This window comes from Lupinus angustifolius, chromosome LG06, assembly GCF_001865875.1.
Source record: "Lupinus angustifolius cultivar Tanjil chromosome LG06, LupAngTanjil_v1.0, whole genome shotgun sequence".
Classification (NCBI taxonomy): Eukaryota; Viridiplantae; Streptophyta; class Magnoliopsida; order Fabales; family Fabaceae; genus Lupinus; species Lupinus angustifolius.
The window spans coordinates 19660716-19673824 of NC_032014.1; the positions used below are offsets into that span (position 1 = coordinate 19660716).

Consider the following 13109-nt stretch of genomic DNA (forward strand, 5'->3'; position numbering starts at 1 on the left):
GGTTTGCAGACTCAAAAGTTACCAGCCAATCGTCTACAAAGTCCCCAATCCCATCAATGATGTCAATACATCTTCTTTCCCACAATTCTTTATCTTCCCTACATTCACCCAAAGCTTGCTCCCAATTGTGTGACCATGTATCCCTTTCTCCCATCAACTGATCATAGGCCTGCCTAAGGTCTTTTATTTGGTCTATGAGCTGGTTTCTTTCCCTATTCATATCCTCCAAAGACATACGACGTATTTCTGCTTGGTCATCCACCATGGCTCGATATTGTTCTTCTCTTATGAGACCTTGACGAATAGAGTTCTCACATTCATCCACTTTCGCCCAGGCTTCAGCTGCACTGGCCCTTTGTTGCTCCACTTCGGTTTTGAGTTCTTCTATGGCTATACGACTTTCCTTACCTTCATTCCTTAAGTTAAAGATGGCGCGATCACGAGCCCTTAGTCGTGCCTCAAGATCTTTGATTTCCCTTCCCTGTGATGAGCGCAAATCTGCCATCATTCTTTAGCCTGGTCATCTCTTCCTTCAAACCTGAGTTTGATTTGTTGAGCTTTTCTATCCGGAAACCATCTTTCTCAACTATGTTCCTTGATTCCTCAAGTTGACCCTTAAGGATTTTAATCCTTCGTTGAAGATTGATTTCATTCTGTGAAGGTCCCTCCTTTTCCTTGAGCATGATGATCTGGATATTGGTTTTATTTACCATCCTATTTTTTCTCCATAGCTTATACTCTTCTGTATAGAAAGCCTGATGCTCTCCCGATTCATTCTTTCCATAAAAGTGAATGTTGTGTAAAGCTCTTCTTACTTCATTGAGAACTTCTTCGGAGGTATTTTTATCCTTATATAAGAAAACAAATCCGCTAAGTTGTTGATGAGTCACTGGATTCATCCCCCATTTTAGCTGGCCAAGAACCAAAGCTGAAGTGAAGGTGATGCACCCCTTAGGACCCATTAGAACCAGATTCTGATACTCCCCACAAGCATACATGACTTCCTCATGTCGATCATACAAGCAACACTTGACACCGAAGTTCCTAGGGTTGATTTCTCTGAAAAGCTTAGACCATTCAGGTAGTATGACGGGTTTGACATTTGTATTACTGAACCTTCTGAGCGGATGACTTGACCCCAAAGGAAATTGATGATGTCTGAATCGAGTTATCATCCAAATGTACAACAACTGCACACAATACCTTATCTTCAATCTTCCATTATTGTTTTGGTGACCTTTGTAGAATTGTAGGAGAGTTTCGGCTAATACTACTAGTACTGGATTGACTGAGAATCTTTTCACTTTGTAGAAAACATCTAGAGCCTCCTGATTAATCATGTCAGCAACGAAAGGGAACAAGACTAGGCTATAGACGGCTAGTGCAAATGAGGATCCAAACACCTTCCAATTTTTCTGCTCTTCCATTTTGAGGATGTGATTCTTAAGGTATGTCCATTTCAAGCCTTCAAACTTCCCTTGCTTTATGATATTCTGGATTCCTGGGCGTGCACCTATCATTTCTTCAATATACCCCTCGGTCAACTTGTGATCCCCTGTGAATAGGTAGACTTTCGACCGATCCAACACCGGAATACCCAACAACATTTCATATTCCTCCACCGTCGAGGATGCATCAAGCTTAGGTAATTCAAACACTCTTAATCCCGAGTTCCAATATTGGACCATGATCTCCATAGCCTTTAGTGTCTCAGGTTCAATGTGGACATTGAGTAGATCGATGAACCGCCCGTGTGTTTTGATGAAACGGTTCTTGCACTTCTGCAAGAATTCGTAGACTGCATTCTATAAGGAAATTTACATCATTTGTTTGTACATCCACTTTTGTCCCTTGTTTGGGTGCCTCAACATTGCTATATTTTGGATCCATGGGACTCGTACCTTGCTATATAACGAATTTTTTTTATGAAATGAAAAGAAAAGTTAACCTTAAAAGGTGCGTGAATGTATGATAATGCATGTACAACAAATAATTTTCATAACAATAGAATAATGCATGTAAAATAATTTTTTCATAATAGTATGATAATGCATGTGCATGTAAATAATATGATAATGCATGGGAAACAAATAATTTTCTTAATAGTTTGGTAGTGTATATGAAACAAATAATTTCATAATATGCATTTATTGTCCTATATAGGGTACACTTATTGGGTTTCCTGGATTACCTACGATCATAACCATTGGGTAGGATTTAAGGCCTCTATGTGACACACCTTATAGGGTATCCTAAAGGTGCCCAGATTGCTTCTCTCTCCAATAGAGAAATCCAAATATTCTAGGGATTACAAGTGGGACGGACCACACCGATAAGGCCCATTATATTTGGTGACAATCTGAGTGGTTCATCGTGCCAATACAAGTGTGACCAAGAGTCTGCACCGGCAGGGCGGATGTTCCTTTTTAATCTAATGCTCGGGCATAGAGCACATACTTAGATACTAGTACGACGGTGTACCACATAAGCAATAATAACAATAACAACAACAAAAGAAAATATATGAGCAACAATACAATAATACAACCATGTATTCAATATTTATGGGTCGGACTCTCTCAAAAAAGTCCCCAGCAGAGTCGCCAGCTGTCGCGCCCCGATTTTCGGCTACGCGACCTCTCGAGTCGCCACTACATTTTTTACTGTCAAAAATGTAGAAAAATTTCCTTAGCCCAATTACCTTGGGCTTTTGATTTTTGATATCCAGGTTCGGAAGTCGGTTACAGAGTGGGGAAGGTATTAGCACCCCGCCCGCCCGCCTTAAGCGGTACCCTATACTAAACTACATGGATTGATATATTTTTATTTGTTATTATTACTATTTAAATAAAGAAACACCACTTTATTAATTAAATTACAAGTGCAACCCATATGTCCGACACCGAATCATATCTTAAAATGGGAGTGATTGTCGTCTTAGAATTATATTGACTTTATCATAAAGAAAATGTAGTAATTATTTTAAGGACATTGATAAAAATTCAAAAGGGTATAAAATACTTAGTCAGATGTGATTTATTCCCAAACTTTTAGGGAAAAAAAACTTACATATTGTTTTGTGTTTGGCTTCGTGTACATAACATATATTAAAATTGAAGTAGTCATTAACATGAATAAGATAAAAAAATAAATATTAAGCGACATAGCCTCAAAATAACATATTCTATTATTAATACTCATACTAGGAATGTCATAATGAAATTAATTAAATGGTACACCCAAGAATACAATTTTTACCATGTAATAGGATTGGGTGGTTTTATTATATATTTAATTTTTATTCTAAGTCTTTGAATAGCAAAACTAAAGGTTCATTGAAAAATGGTGAAAGCAAAGAACAACAGTAAAATTTCATCACAATGACTGGACCTATCATTTTATATTCGCATATTATGTTCATAACATTTTAATTGCCTACAGATAATTAATATTTTTTATTATTATGATAATTACAATTTTTCATGATATAATAATTTATCATATACGATATAATATGATGATATTAATGCAAATAATGAACAGTTAGAGTGCAAACCTGATAAGCAGCGAATATAATACCCAACAAAAGAGAAACACGCGTGGCAGGAAGGGATTGGAGGGATTTTTTAATTTCCCAGCGCTTGGACACGTGTCAGCGCCTGGTTGGGGGAGAGAGAGGGTGCACCGGTTGCACTGTGCGCCTGCCCGTGCTGGATTCGTCCAGACACGTTGCGCTCGGAGACTGGATGGAAGGGTGGGCTCACGGCTTGTGCAATGAGCACGCGTACAGGGGATCCGTGCTCTCCTAGGAAGGATCTGGTGCAGCGCTGTGTAGTGAGACTGGGACGTGTTTCGTCCCGTGATTGGTTGAACTGGAGTGTGAAGGGGACCAGTCCACGTGGCACACTGCGAGGCGTTGGATGAACGAAGGTGTAGGAAAACGCGGTGTGCGGGCCTACATTGGGTCCCGTCTTCTTCTGGGAGCGTGATCCTATGCGGTAAGGTGCATCAACAGGGTGCACCGTTTCATGCACTGATTGGCTGGACTCCCCTGTTCAACCCAGATGCAAAAAAGCAGGACAATCGTAGGGCTCTGGGTGAGGGTGCACGGATAAGCGATGAACCCATCCTCATAGGATTGGTTCTCGCAAAAAAAAAAATTTCTCTTCTTTCACATAACACGTTTGGCAGGGTTTTGGGAGCCTTTTTTTGGTTGTTTTGGCAGTGTTTCAGTGTCCTTTTCTCTTCTCCCTAAACCATTATTTATAGAAACAAATTTCACACTAAAAATCCCAAGAATCTGCCTATGCCTTTATTTTTTTTACAAATCAATTATTATATTTAATAACCTCAATCAACTTGATTTGATTCCCTATTAACCATGAAATTTGAAAAAAATTAATTTCAAATTTGAAATTCGAATTTAAATTTGAAAAATTGAAAAATTATTCCTTATTAGTTTGAATTTAAAATCTTTTGAAAAAATCTTTTATTTTTTTATTTTTTTTGTTTTATCCGAAAATCAATATTCAAGAGAAAATAATCCCCTTATTTTTTTATTATTATTTTTTTTTTGAAATTCGAAAATTATTAATAATTTTTTTATCCAATTGTGATTTTAAGCGTGATATTTTATTTAAATGCTAAAAAATTCCGAAAATTATTTTTAAAATATCTTTCATCATCTTCTAATTATTGAAAGCTATTTCGAAAAAAATTAAAAAAAGAAAAAAAAATTTCCTACTTTTTTTATCCTTTTTGATTTGAAAGATGACATGTGGGCCTATGGTGGCCCAAACAAAAAAATGTTTTAAGTGCTTTAGACTTGATTTGGATTTTCTTGAAATGGAACACTTATTGTTGGAAATGAATTGGGCTTTTTCTAGGCCGGACAAAAATGAGTGTTCACAGCATCTAGCCTATTATATGTTCATGCATTAATCATACATGTTATTTGTGCATCTTAGGCATAACATAATGATAAGACATGTATAGTTGATAAGCAAAACATATAGGTAGTTTACTATTTAATATCTTAACTGAAAATATGCTAGTTAATCGATTAAGTAAGACTTTAATCGATTAACGTGAAAACAATTTTAATCAATTTCAACAGATAACTGAAAAACATAACTCAGTTATTCTAAATAGCCCGTTAATCGATTAACATGGCACTTAATTGATTAATTGGGCACAAAATAACTTTTCTATATAAACTATGTTTTTACACCGTGCTTCATACATTCATTCATTCATTTTTAGAATTGCTAAGTTACATATTTTCGTATTCTTTGTATGTCATATAGGCAGAGAGAATTGCATATGAGATTAGTGAGAGATAGTATCATGCTTATGGATTAAAATTTCATCCATTGCATGTGATTAAATGTGTTCATCAGTCTATCTTTCTTGCATAATTCTTTTAATTCTTTTAGAGATTTCTTAGGGTAGAAATTACATGTTCTTCATGATTCTGATCTTACACATATTCATAATAATTTGTGAGTTTTTTGTAGGGTTTATAGCTTGTTCTTAATGGTAATATTTGAGCTATTTTGTGCTTAACATTACTCTGTTTTTGTTGTGATTTTGTAACAAGGAAAATCGTTTCTTGGTGTCATACCACCAATGAGATACAGAGAGTCTTCACCAAGACTTGGAGGTCTTGAGTTTAGAACATACTCTTGGTTGGGGCTGGATCGTAAGCAAGATTTTCCTATGCGATTGGGTAAGGTCAAACCAAGATAGAGGTTCTTGGAATTCAAGAAGGTAACGTTCAAGGTCTTGTAATTGGAAGTGTGTATGTAAGATACACTGCCTTCAAGTTTTAGTGAAGAAAATCTCCCAAATTAGAATGGAGGACTGGATGTAGTTTTGCAGTGGACCACAAAATGAACCAGTATAAAGACCTTGTTGTAGGTTGTTTCTTACCCTTATCTCTTTACTGTTTTAAAGTGTTTTTAATTGCCTATTGTAGCTGATATTTTGAATTTAGTAACTCTGCCATATAAAGATCATTTTTGTTCAAATGTATTTGCTATATCATTTCTATATAATCTGTAAGTGGCTATATAATTGAGCCATTCAAGAACTGTTAATTTTATGCGACTTAATCGGTTAAGGCAGTCTTTAATCAATTAACTGGATGATTTTCCGGAATAAGGCTTTGGTGCAAATAGCGATAAGTGGGAACTACAACACCTATTCAACCCCTCCCCTTTTTAGGTGTATTCTGTCACTGATACCTAACACTTTACACTGCACACTTTTTATTACAATTCTCTAATTTCGAATTTAGTATTCTCTTCTCCATTATGAGTGAGTAATTCCCTTTGTTTCTAGGATTGGGGTTATGCCCTTTTACATTCAATAAACACTTGTTCTTATTTCTATTCCATTGAATGTTGTGATTTGAATCATTAAACTGAGTTTTATTCGTGTGAGTTGTCTGATCAACAAATTATACCTCTTAAATACATTGGGGAATGACGGAGAGGTGAACCCAACTATTTGACAATTCAGTTATTCAAACTAGAATCCTAATTCACGAGAGTAGTCTTAGGATTCTCGGGGGTTTCTGGAATTCATCTTGGGTTGCTACAAAGCGATTGGATAGAAAGATCCAAATAAATGATTTGATTGATAACTGTACCACGAGAGTAGGTGCGACTTAAATTGAGTACATGTGTCAGAGCTCGAGAGAGCATGACACATATCAAAAGAGCAATCCACCCTCACAACTTAAAGTTCATAAACTGGAGCAAAACAAGGATTTGCGAGTGTAAATGTGGTAACCCTTATCTTGAGAACTCTCCCTATATTAGATTTCAATCATTTTTAATATTTTCATAATTATTCTTGTCAACTGTTCAATTCTTCTAAATTCCCTTTTAATTCCTCTTTGAGTTAAATGTAAATTAATTGTTATAATTAAATGAATTTTCAATCCTCGTGAGATCGATATTTTATTACTTGACGATATAATCGTGCACTTGCAATTTGCCCTATCAATTATAGCATGAGTACCCTCCGGTCCGAGTTTTTTATCATCCCTATCATCATTGGGCTACCCCAACCTTTGATAATTTGGGGCTGCCATTGGCCCACACTTTTTCCATTACCTTCTACCATGGACATGATGTCCTACCATATCATCTTTGTACTTAGAGTATCCTAGTAGGGCAACTCATTTATTGTCTTTAATTAGATCTCACAACTTATTTTATAATTGTTCACATTTCTCAGTAAATTAAGCAACTTTTCTATTTTCACTCCAATGGTACAAATCGTCTTTTTGTCCTTAAATAAACTCCATCATTTGTCTACTTTCAACAATATTCACTCAGACGATCACTATTAAATGTATATATTTAATAGTGCTGACTCAAGCAAATACTGAAAAAAGTTGAAAGTAAACATTTAACAATGCTCACTCAAGAGAGTGCTATTAAATGTTTACTTTCAATAGCGCTTACTCAAGCGATTAGTGTTAAATGTCTACTTTCAACAACGTTCACTCAAAGAGAGCAATGTTAAAAGTACTGTTAAATGTCTGCTTTCTATTTTTAACAATGCTTACTCATGTGAATGTTGTTAAATGTCACTTAATGTGAATTTGAAGAAAATAATGTTGTTGCACTTTCTTCCTCTTTTCTCCTTTCTCTTTCTTCATTTTTTATTTATTTTGGGGGCTTTGTAAAAATAAGAACTATACTCAAAATAGAGAATGGTTATTTATTTACCGACAAAAATGTATCAATCCAACAATACCAAACTTTATGGACGGTTAATTTTTTGTTAATGACCACCATTGGGAATCCTCTTATACTATATAAAATTATGAATCATTCATCCATCTCATCTAGCCTAGCCTTATCTTTTGTCTTTTGTTGGTTCTTCCTCTATATTTATGACTTAATGCTCTTATACCAGTTGAAGAAATTGGTCATGTCCACTACTAGATCCTCAATCATAATATGTTCAACAGTGAAATACAATGAGGACAAGATCTCAGTGAGGCCCATAAGTTGAGGATAGTATCAAGTTTTTGTGAGGATAAGGTCAAGTTGGGATTTTGGTTGACTCCATAATACCCTAAGGCTTTATTTGGGAGTTAAAAGGGAAAGAGAAGGAGAGGAATTAAGCTTTCATTTGGTATTCAAGAGTTTGAGGAGAAAGAAGTTGTGAAGAGAGAAAGAAGAGAAAATTTGTATCTTCCCCCTTTGGTTTACAAGAGAAATAGGGAAGATAGATTAAAATTGGGTGAGACCCATGCCCAAAATCACTCTCTCCTCATATGCAAAGAAAGGAGAAAGGAGAAGAGAAATATGTTGTAATGACAAAAATACCCTTCATTTGTATTATTTTCTTACCCAAACTATTATCCAATAAATTAGTTAATTTAATGAAAAAATGTTGTGACAAACATATTACAAGAACAAACTTTAATGTTTTACATCATAATATTTAATTTAAAATAAACTTTATAATATTAATTATTTAATTAGTAGTAAAACATTTCTTTATGACTTTTTTATTATAAGAACATTTTTGTCATTCAAATATTTATTTATATCTCTTTCTTTTCTCTTTCTCTTTTCTTTCTCTCATACCAAACAATACAAAAATCTACTATAATTATCCTCTATCTCTTTCTCCCCTCTCACTTTCTCACTAATCTCTCTTCTCTCATTTTCTTCTCTCATTTTCTTCTCATCAATCAAATAAAGCATAAAGGGTTAGGAAGGGGAGGAAGAGAAGTAAAATGAAGGAAATCATATCCCTTGTTTGGGAGTATGAAATTTAGATGAATGAGAGTAAACTAATGATATTGTAAGAATATTTTTTATTTTCACTTAAAAATATAATTAATAATGAGAATTGGAAAATGATATATAATTATATATTATTACTAAACATATTTAGCTATTTTGACATTTTATCCAAAAAAACCCCAAATTGAGAGGACTTTAAAAATAGACATATGGAGGGTTTTGGAGGGTTTGAGAAACCTCCAAAACCTTCCCTTCTCCTTGATCCAATTCCCAAACAAAGGGATGACTTTCTAAAGTCATCACTTCCCTTTCCCTCCAAAACCCCAATCCCAAACAAAGTTTAAGGAATTAGTTTAAGAGTTGGATTTTGGAGTGGAAGGAAAGGAAAAACTTGAGACTCATTTCACAAGGGTATTTCATGACTCCCAAACATTCCATTTCCCTCCAAAATTCAACTCCCAAACTAATCCTAAATGTTCACAATTTTTAGATTTTGTGATCATATCTTAAGAATTCACTATTATCTTTGAAGCTCTCTCACTTTTTGGATCTCTATTATGGGTTGACCAAATGGAGAGATGCGATTGATTTTATAGGGTTTTAAATGCTAATAATTTATGTTTAATTTTCGTATCTTTTAGGTTTTGAAGTGTGAGTAACAAATGAATTTTGTGGTTCTTTACTAATAAGTTATGTGTGTGGAAAGCTTTTCCTTATTTAGTTTTTGCCCTTTCTATTTTCCACTGTTCACAAATCACAATCATGAGACTAGAGAATTTTTTATTATTTGCCAAAAGCCCATAAACTCATCCACATGTCCATTATAAAGCAAGTAAGACATGAAAATTGCCTACATTTGTTTTGCCAGCATAAAACGAGTACGGGCTAAACGAGTACGGGCTAAACAGACATGCGACCCTTACTGTATATAACTCCTGTTTGTTTCATTCGGAATAAATCCTAGGAGAAAAAAAACTTATTTCAAACGATTTATATTTTTTTTAACTAAATAGTAAATCTTCTCATATTCTATTAAGTTTAAAATCTATATAGTAATAATATTTTTTATATTATTAATACATCATCTATTATACTGATAGTTAATAAATCAATAATAAATAATTTCCTAATAATATAAAAAATAATTATATTATTAGTATATACCTATTTAATTCTCTTCTTTTTTTACACCTTTCTTATTGTGTGCTTGAAAACGCGAAACGCTCTACCGTTTGCTAAAATACTACGAACGAAGTCGTTTAACATCAGAAAATATCCCAAACCAAAACCCCAGTCCCCACCAGAAACACACCATCATCAAATTAAGGTTTAGACTTCAATGGCGGCGATTGGTGGTTACTTCTTCAAACCCACCGTTCGCTCATGAAACCAAAACCCTCATTCTTCTCTCTCCTCTCTCTACCCAAAAATCTTTCCCATTCTGCTCCATTATCCTCCATGGCCCAAACTCAAATCTCTGTGGATTCAAACCCACCCCAAGATCCCCCGTGTTGCTTGGATTCTCCGCCGCGGGATCTGACCGCAGAATCTCACGCCGACCGCGCGTGGGCTTATTGGAAAAAGATGGGTCGACCTAGATTCTTAGTAGCACCGATGGTGGATAATTCGGAGCTACCGTATCGATTGCTTTGTCGCAAGTACGGTGCTGAAGCTGCGTATACTCCTATGTTGCATTCGCGAATTTTCACCGAAACTGAAAAGTATAGGAAGGAAGAATTCACCACTTGCGAGGTAAACAAAAAACAATGATGTGAAAATCCATTTTATGTTTAAAAATGCTAAAAAAAACAATGATGCGTAAGGCCTTGCTAGATTCTCATAAAGACCAAAAGGTCGATGGTTCGATTTCTGAGAGTTACACTTGTTGCGAGAGACAGTCATGCAACCCGAATGAAAGAAAAAGTGAGGAGATACCCTAGTACCCAAAAAAATACTATACTCCTTTGTAACAATGTTTTCAGTACTTTTTTAGTTGGACTACATTTTTTCAATACTTTACTTTTTGTTGGATTACAATCCATGCTCAGATGGTCAGCCGCGTTGTGGATTGTAGGTCATGTTTTCAAATCCTGTAAACAGTTTCGTGTACTAGGCCACCCTTTGTTTGTCAATGCATTAATGGTATCAAATGGATTATTAGAATGAGATGGAATTGTACAATTCTTTATATGTTCTACTATGGAATAGATTGAATAATAAGTTAGTTCATTCTAATCTCATCCCATATCCTCAATCTTAAACAATTCAGTTTCAGACAATGAAATCTAGCAGAGTTTTAAATTGCTGTATGTAACCATTGAAGCTGCAATATTGTGGTTTTGATTGTCTTCACAACTGCATCGCGGCTGCAATTGTTAGCACATCAGCCGTAAGGCCATGTAACTTACTACAGCTGCAATTTAAAACCTTGGAACCAATATCACTTTATTTCGTCCATTCCATAAATCCAGATATAGCTGCTAAAAATAATCTAAAGAGAGAGTGGTGTATGAGTATGACTCTATAAGAGGCCTTTTAGATAGTGTATGGAGTAGTGGAATGATAGAGTTCCTCTTTTTATGTATTGGGTGTTGCGCAAGTGCATCATTATTTATATTTCTAATTTTTGGGTGCAACTGCAGGAGGACCGCCCACTGTTTGTCCAATTTTGTGCCCATGATCCAGATGTTTTGTTGGAAGCAGCACGTAAGGTGGAGCCTTACTGCGATTACGTTGATATCAATCTTGGGTAATGTATATTTTGCACAGACTGCTGAATTTGTTTTTCATATCAATAGGTGTTGTCTGTTGTGGCTATTTGTGCTATTTATACACATGTATCATTAAAAAAATTGTTTCAGTCAGTCACCTTAAAAAATCTAAGGAGTTAAGTATGTTCTTTTATTATTTATTAGTATTTTGGTATTCTATTACTATAGTAATGCCATGTTGCAAGAAAGTGGTAGGAACAACTCATCAAGTCATAAAGTATCCCAACTCGTTTGGTCAAAAGTTCTTACAAGTGTCTAATATTTTAACCAATGAGTCTAAATGATGACAAAAACTACCCAAATTTTGACTTAGATTTAATTTGGTAGCTGTTGGATGGAATGGACACACACAACACATGTATGGTACTATGGTTTAACGACTCAGATTCACTACTCTCACCTATCAAATAAAACACTGCTCTAACTAAATATGCTATCTTGTGTGAATGGAGTTTATTGGAGGAAACAGAAGAGATGATTTCTGTAGTAACATGGAGATTATAGATTTGTAGTACTTAACCAGGTAACATGAAGTCTGAGGATTGGTTTCCTCTGTTTAAGACGGTAGTTACTATACTTGATGTAGCCTTTTGGATCATACTTGTAATGAATATTTTGGTTGATCTATTTAATGTGATTCTGTAGGTGTCCTCAGCGTATTGCTAGACGAGGATACTATGGTGCTTTCTTAATGGATAACCTCCCCCTTGTGAAATCTCTAGTGGAAAAATTGGCTCTCAACCTCCAGGTTCCTGTTTCGTGCAAGATTAGGCTCTTTCCAGATTTGGAGGACACATTAAAGTATGCTAGGATGCTTGAAGAGGCTGGTTGTTCGCTTTTAGCTGTTCATGGCAGGACAAGGGACGAGAAGGATGGGAAGAAATTCCGAGCTGACTGGAAAGCCATCAAAGCAGTAAAGGATGCAGTCAAAATCCCAGTCCTCGCAAATGGGAACGTAAGGCATATGGATGATGTTAAAGACTGCTTGGAAGAGACAGGCGTTGAAGGGGTGCTTTCTGCTGAGACTCTGCTTGAAAACCCAGCTGTCTTTGCTGGATTTCGGACTGCCGAATGGGTGTCTGAAAGTGAAGGAGCCAATATAGATGGAAAGCTGGACCAGGCAGATCTGGTTGTTGAGTATTTGAAGCTTTGTGAAAAGTACCCTGTGCCATGGAGAATGATCCGTTCACACGTTCATAAATTGCTGGGAGACTGGTTCCGCATTCAGCCTCACTTAAGGGAAGAGCTGAACAAACAATCTATACTGACTTTTGAGTTTCTTTACGACATGGTGGATCGTCTTAGGGCTACTGGTACAAGAATTCCACTTTATCTAAAAGATACTCAGTCAGAACTTACTGCACCCAGTTGCACAGATTAATAGAGCTGCAAATCAACTACTGGAGTTAAAAGTTAAACCAGAACTTGAGTAAAATGTCTTGTGTAGTTGAGCTGGTGCCCCACCCAGCTAAGGCAGCATGACAACCTGTTATTTATTTATACACAATTTTATAGTGATTACAGATTAGAAGTGAGAGAATAGCTCAAATTACTTATCTCTTAT

General features: G+C 35.5%; 1 protein-coding gene across 1 annotated transcript; it reads left to right on the top strand.

Moving 5' to 3' along the window:
* LOC109350122 (tRNA-dihydrouridine(16/17) synthase [NAD(P)(+)]-like) lies at nt 10010-13054 on the top strand. Its single transcript, XM_019591266.1, has 3 exons — nt 10010-10526; nt 11417-11523; nt 12191-13054. Exons 1-3 carry the CDS (start codon nt 10158-10160, stop codon nt 12924-12926), a joined length of 1212 nt encoding a protein of 403 aa, XP_019446811.1. The 5' UTR covers nt 10010-10157; the 3' UTR covers nt 12927-13054.